Consider the following 7500-nt stretch of genomic DNA (forward strand, 5'->3'; position numbering starts at 1 on the left):
ACACACACACACACACACACACACACACACACACTCACTCACTCACACACACACACACACACACACACTCTCCTGCTCTTACTGCATGATCCTGTCTATGTGTCCTATCTATCTTTCTTTTGTGTGTGTTTGTGTTTGAATGTAAGCGGAGGGCTGTGTGTGTGTGTGTGTGTGTGTGTGTGTGTGTGTGTGAGTGAGTGTGTGTGTGTGTGTCGGTTTTTAAGAAAGAACTCATTTGTAAAGTTTTAAATGTTTACAAACCACAGGCCTCACTATGCAAGGCAAAGTGACAGAGCATTATTTATAAGGCAGAGAGATGATTTAATAAGCTCTGCTCGGCCACTGGGGTCATGGTACACGCAGACTTTGGCTGCGCACCTGATTCTAGCTCATTTCTGAACATGAAGGCAGAAGTGCCCACACGATTAAGCTGAAACTTTCTCATCACACACACTCATTACCCAAACAAGCAGTCACCAGTGCCACAAACGTACATGAGGGAGTCTAAGAAACCCTACATCAGCAGGGCCCTGTCTGGCATATGCGTAAGGCTGCCTCTTTCCTTATCCTTAGAGTCCCTGTCAATTAGTTAGCAGATCAAATAGCAAACAATGAAAACCACTGAAAATACTACTGGAGCTCCAGCAAGATGTGAAGAGAGAAGCACAACCACCAGTCAAACAAAGCACCACTGCACAACCCAACCCTGACTGAGCAGTCTGGCCCCGCGTGACACCAGCAGACCAACAACATCAATTAATAAGTAATTTCATATCCAAAATACTCCTATAAGTAAAATCCATCAAACATTAATGAGACAGGGAAACAGCAGAGAAAACTACAACACTACCATGGCATTAGTGGAGGAACTTTGAGCTGTTTTAGCCTCTTTGCTCTGTTTAAACGCTGGCATGTTTCACAAGCACCACGGGATAGCAGCAGCAGCAGCGTGAAAGTGCAAGCTCAACGTTACTTACTGCACAAGCGCCTTCACCTAAGAGGCAGGTGCAGAAATGGCTACCTCCCAGCAAATCCCTCAGACTAACAGGTTAGTGTGTCTGCTTGACAGTTTTGTTGAAGTGCATACTCACAGAAAGGGTTTCAAAACTTTGGAAAAGAAATAGATTTTTGCTTTTTGATGTCAGTTTAAAACCAGCAATTTTGCTAAGAGGAAAGATCCAAATAACGCAAACGCTCTGAAGACCTGCAGGTCATGACAGGGTTGATTCACAGACACTCAATTTGTGCTGAAATCTAGGGTTAGGGTTAGGGTTAGAGTTAGGGTTAGGGTTAGGGTTAGGGATAGGGTTAGGGTTAGAGTTAGGGATAGGGTTAGGGTCAGGGATAGGGTTAGGGTTAGGGATAGGGTTAGGGTTAGGGTTAGGGTCAGGGATAGAGTTAGGGTTAGGGATAGGGTTAGGGTTAGGGTTAGGGATAGAGTGAGGGTTAGGGTTAGGGATAGAGTTAGGTTTAGGGATAGGGTTAGGGTTAGGGATAGGGTTAGGGTTAGGGATAGAGTTAGGGTTAGGGATAGGGTTAGGGTTAGGGTTAGGGATAGGGTCAGGGATAGAGTTAGGGTTAGGGTTAGGGTTAGGGTTAGGGTTAGGGATAGGGTTAGGGATAGAGTTAGGGTTAGGGATAGGGTTAGGTTTAGGGATAGGGATAGGGTTAGGGATAGAGTTAGGTTTAGGGATAGGGATAGGGTTAGGGTTAGGGATAGGGTTAGGGACAGGGTTAGGGTTAGGGATAGGGTTAGGGTTAGGGATAGAGTTAGGTTTAGGGATAGGGTTAGGGTTAGGGATAGGGTTAGGGTCAGGGATAGAGTTAGGGTTAGGGATAGGGTTAGGGTTAGGGTTAGGGATAGGGTCAGGGATAGAGTTAGGGTTAGGGTTAGGGTTAGGGATAGGGTTAGGGATAGGGTTAGGGATAGAGTTAGGGTTAGGGACAGGGTTAGGTTTAGGGATAGGGATAGGGTTAGGGATAGAGTTAGGTTTAGGGATAGGGATAGGGTTAGGGTTAGGGATAGGGTTAGGGACAGGGTTAGGGTTAGGGATAGAGTTAGGTTTAGGGATAGGGTTAGGGTTAGGGATAGGGTTAGGGTTAGGGTTAGGGATAGAATTAGGGTTATGGTTAGAATTAGGGTTAGAGTTAGGGTTAGGGATAGAGTTAGGGATGGGAGTAAGAATTAGGGGTTAGGGACACTCACACCAGGACAGAGCACCGTCCACCACTTGGCATGCAGATACACAGTCATTCACACACTCACACTAGAACAATTTAGAGTAACCAGTTCACCTAACCTCCATATCACTGGAGACATGAATAAGTAAAACACTTAGTACTCACTTTAATAACCTCACCTGACGCAGTGACCATTGTATAAGACGAATATCATGTAGTCTGATCCTGCCATAATGAAATTATTTCAAGTTAAATAAATACAAAGCAGAAAACCTGCAGCACTGGGCAGTTATGGGTCCACCAAAAAATCAGTCACTGGGCTAAAAACCAGCACTGACCTGGGCTATTACTGCAGTGACCTAGGAAACGTTATTATAGTTAAATAAAGGCTATTACTGCAGTGACAGAGAGGCTATTACTGCAGTGACAGAGGGGCTATTACCGGAGTGACAGTAATGTGATTGTAGTGAGATATAGTTTGTTACTATGGTAACGTACAGTTACTACAGTGTCGTAGGACTGTTAATATAGTGAGATAAGAGTTGGTACTATGGTAACGTACAGCTAATGAAGTGTCATTGTCTTATTCCAGACTGCTGATGTATTACTAAGAGAGTTCTTCTGTATGAAAGACTGCTGCTGGTGAGGGAGATTTTACCAGCGTAATTGTTTGAATAAGGATAAAGAATAATTCTAGAAAAGACAAGAATCTGGGAATGCAGAAAGAGAGAGAGAGAAGCCAAACCAAAAACCAAAGTCAAAATGTAGTCAAACATGTAAAAGCAAGTAAGTATTAAAATCTTCATTTAAATTAAGTCCAAACATTAAACCCTGTTTTCCCAACAACAGAACAGAAGACCAGTGATTTCTGGTTCGACTCTTTGCTGTACTTTTGTGAAGTATTTTTGGTTAGTGGTAGCTCAGTGGTTAAGGTACTTAAGGACTAGTAAGTAGAAGGTTTCCAGTTCAGATTAAGACCCTTCACCCTCAATTACTCAAGTTGTATTCAGTCATAATTGTAAGTCACTTTGGATAAAAGTTTCAGCTAAATGTAAAATGTAGCGCAGTGTAATTTTGTTCTTTATAGTTTTACTAATGGGAGCAGAACTTTTATCACACAACACAAACACACAATGCAAAGAAATCAAACAGCATTTACAGGATTTAACGGTTGATCCTGTATATTCAGGACATTTAAACGGGAAGTTTGCAGAAGCATGTGACAGACCAACACAAATCTGACTGTAGTGAGAGTTTGGATTACCCAGGATAAGAGGGCACTCTGCCGCTGTAGTGTGAAGGAGGCCTTGCACAGCGACACTGACCTGTAGAACAGTCCTGTCCTGTCCAGTTGGGGTCACAGCTGCAGGTGCCTGTGTCAGACAGAAAGGTCCCATGGCCCGAGCACTGATCCATACAGGAGGCACGAGGGCCCTCGCAGCCTGGGCCCCCCCAGCCTATGAAACAGTGGCACTCCCCACGAACACACACACCTCGCCCGGAACAAGTGGGATCCAGACAGTCCACTAGAAAAAAAGACAAACAGGAGAGAAGTGCAGACCAGCAAAGTGTTAGGGTTACGGTTGGGTCTCAGAGACACACTTAAAGGAGAGAAGTGCAGACCAGCAAAGTGTTAGGGTTACGGTTGGGTCTCAGAGACACACTTAAAGGAGAGAAGTGCAGACCAGCAAAGTGTTAGGGTTACGGTTGGGTCTCAGAGACACACTTAAAGGAGAGAGTGTGTTCACATGAATGTGTTTAGCTCAGAATTACATTTTTATACTGCATTTGCTATGCTCTGGGCATACTGTACTTGATATAGTCATGTCAGTGAGTGAGTCTTAAAAAAGGTCTAGGCTTTGGGACCCTCTTGACTGGGACTCTATTGCCTGGGACTCTCCTGTCTGGGTTCTGGGACTCTCCTGTTTGGGACTCTTCTGTTTGGGACTCTTCTGTTTGGGACTCTCCTGTCTGGGTTCTGGGACTCTGTTGTCTGGGAATCTCCTGTTTGGGCGCTGGGACTCTCCTAACTGGGACTCTTCTGTTTTGGCTCTGGGACTCTCCTGTTTGGGATTCTCCTGTTTGGGACTCTCCTGTCTGGGCTCTGGGACTCTCCTGTCTGGGACTCTCCTGTTTGGGCTGTGGGACTCTCCTAACTGGGACTCTCCTGTTTGGGCTCTGGGACTCTCCTGTCTTGGCTCTGGGACTCTGCTGTTTGGGATTCTCCTGTTTGGGACTCTGCTGTCTGGGCTCTGGGACTCTCCTGTCTGGGACTCTCCTGCTTGGGCTCTGGGACTCTCCTGTTTGGGCTCTGGGACTCTCCCGTTTGGGCTCTGGGACTCTCCCGTCTGGCCTCTGGGACTCTCCTGACTGTAACTCTCCTGTCAGGGTTCTGGGACTCTCCTGTCTGGGTTCTGGGACTGTCCTGTTTGGGCTCTGGGACTCTCCTATCTGAGCTCTGGGACTCTCCTATGTCAGACTCTCCTGTCCAGGCTCTGGGATTCTCCTGTCTGGGACTCTCTTTTCTGGGCTCTGGGACTCTCCTGTCTGGGCTCTGGGACTCTCCAGTCTGGGCTCTGGATCTCTCCTGTCACATGGGAGCTTTTCACATTCCCTGACAAGCCTTCAAAAGTTGAACAGGAAAGAGATTTACACACTGGTAAATGTACCACTCACAGCAGTGCAGAATTCCACCACCTGAGTTAATGCCCTCTCTCTCTCTCTCTCTCTTTCTCTCTGCACTCGTAATGCTGTGGAAAATGTTGGAATAAACTGTAAAGTGGCTCTGGATCTGCTCCCCTGCTCAATTAGAGAGCAAGATGGCATGTAAACAAAGCATGTGTTCCTGGCTCACATATAGGAAACAGGACGGCTACTCCTAACTCCACCCACTGCTCCTAGACCACACCCATACCACTGATTCTAAACCACACCCACTGCCTCTAACTACACCCACTCCCCTGCTCCTGTGTTGATTCACATCTCACCACTGCAGAATTTCGCCTGGCTGATGACAACTGATCCTTTTATCATTCAACCTCTAGCGTAATAAAGGAAAATGTAGAAGCTCTGTTAAGTTCCACGTTAATGGCGGCTAACGATGACCCCATGCTAATGACCGCTAATGGTTGTTTAATGAAACTGGAGACCTTGGGATATCTGGCAAATGTGTTCTCCGTTAACGAGAGGACATAAGTGGGGAAAATCCTCAATTAGAAAACAACAACAGCAAGCACCACAGTAGAGATGACACAGATGGAGAATGTGCAGCAGAGGGTCATGAGGACCAGAGGGCAGGAGGACGGCGGCAGTGCGGTCACCTCCCTTTACTGGGACTTACGCTGGACATAAAGACCTCTCCTATAGCTCCTCTGAGCAGATGGCTTAGGCACGAGGCTGGCGATCACAGGCTAACTGACAAGAGCTGTTCTCCTGGTAATTAATCATCACCGCCTGAAGGTCGCAGGGAAGAAAGGTAGAAGCCTTAAAGGGCCAGTGGCCTCATTCCTTCCCTCCCCCTGCCACTGGTACAACCCAAAATAGAATATGGGAGGGGGAGCAGAGGTGTCAGAACCCTCATTCATCAAAATCGGCTAGTCCATTTTTCATCTTGAAATGAGAGCTTTCAAGAGCTGCCAAACACAATGGCAAGTTGAATCTTATCTCTTGGTGCATTGGTCTGGGCCTCTGCTTTGGGCCACGGGGACACCATTAACAGATTAAAGTCTCACTTTGCTTCTGTGCAAAAATCTGTTTATTGGATTTCACACAACAAAAGCAATTGTTTTGTGAAACTTAATGGAATGCCTGCAAACCATCCATAATGATTTCTTCAGCGTGAAGAGGCATCACCAGCCTGGCAGAGACAGACTGGTGTTGAGGCTGACTTTTCAAATCATGGGTGTCTAGAATATTCTAGAAGAGGTTTTGCACCAGTTTAAAAACGCCACAGTATTAAATAGAATGAAACAATGTTTAATGCAGCCATGCATAATGTCTCCTGGGAATGAATTATCACCGGCATGACATGAATGCTGGACTCATTACCAGGACACTAAATGCTGGAATTCTCTGTAATGTTAAATCTGAAACATGATGCACAGGTGTAAACAGCTCTGCCCGAGCAGCAGACTGTTTTGGATGCATCTCCTAGAAGCCAGCAAGTGAACAGAAGGAAGGCAATTAGGAAGACCTACAGTGACATTTCTGCAGGACCTACAGTGACGCTTGTGTGTACAGATAAATGCAGCTGGATTCGCTTCCTGCGCAGGTACTGAGCTATGCTGCAACACTGTGCTTGTGGTGAGAAGAGCCAGAAGCTTTGGGGATCAGACACGCTAAAGGGGAATTATGGACCAAGAAGGCCAGTGCAATATTTCTGCCTCTCAGGGGCCGCGGTGGTGTTCAGCGTGTGCTCATCATGTGCTCAATGTGTGGTCAGCATGTGTTCAGTGTGTGGACAGAGGGTGTTTAGCATGTGCTCAGTGTGTGTTTAGCAAGTGTTCAGCATGTGGTCAGCGAGTGGTCAGCGTGTGGTCAGTGTGTGGTCAGCGTGTGGTCAGCGAGTGGTCAGCGTGTGGTCAGTGTGTGTTCAGCGTGTGGTCAGCTTGTGGTCAGCGTGTGGTCAGTGTGTGGTCAGCGTGTGGTCAGCATGTGTTCAGCATGTGGTCAGCATGTGGTCAGCGTGTGGTCAGCGTGTGGTCAGCCTGTGGTCAGCGTGTGGTCAGCGTGTGAGTACCTTCCTCGCAGTGCTCTCCCTTGTATCCTGGATTACAGATGCAGGTTCCCACGATGCACGTCCCATGGCCACTGCAAGTCACATCCATGCACTGGTTGGTGGGAACGTCACATTCTGGCCCTTTCCAGCCACTGTGGCACATACAGCGGCCTTTCAGGTACTGACCGTTCCCACTGCAAAGAACTGGGCAGGAGGCTGTTGGGAAACACACGTGGGCACACACACACACACACACACACACAAATACACAACATAAATGATGTTCTGTCTGCTAGGGAATAAATGGCCATGTCCTTAACCTTAGCCTTAACCCTAACACCTAATCCTAACCCCTAAATCCTAACCCTTAACTCCTAACCCATAATCCTAACCCCTAATCCTAACCCCTAATCCTAACCCCTAATCCTAACTCCTAACCTCTAACCCTAGGGAATAACTTGGGTGGTTAATGTAGGTAATATGAACAAACCTTCACAAAGACACAGAAAGCCAAGCAAGAAAATGACTTCAACAGGTGATAGAATGAGAAATATAGAGAGGGGGAAGAGGGAGAGAGAGAGAGAGAGAGAGAGAGAGAGAGA

The 7500-nt window shown here is 46.8% G+C and overlaps 1 protein-coding gene across 12 annotated transcripts in view; it reads right to left on the minus strand.

Annotated features, from left to right (window-relative positions):
• The window catches only part of tenm4 (teneurin transmembrane protein 4), a 170322-nt gene that overhangs the window by 61534 nt on the left and 101288 nt on the right, over positions 1-7500 (minus strand). For all 12 annotated transcript variants that reach the window (XM_081699661.1, XM_035534072.2, XM_035534067.2 and 9 more), the window contains 2 exons: positions 6920-7114; positions 3507-3707 (listed from right to left, as the gene is read on the minus strand). In XM_081699661.1, coding sequence (XP_081555787.1) covers positions 3507-3707; positions 6920-7114 — 396 coding nt within the window. The remainder of the gene's footprint in view (positions 1-3506; positions 3708-6919; positions 7115-7500) is intronic.

The sequence above is a fragment of the Electrophorus electricus genome, chromosome 17, assembly GCF_041902795.1.
Source record: "Electrophorus electricus isolate QZ-2024a chromosome 17, ASM4190279v1, whole genome shotgun sequence".
NCBI classification, from domain to species: Eukaryota; Metazoa; Chordata; class Actinopteri; order Gymnotiformes; family Gymnotidae; genus Electrophorus; species Electrophorus electricus.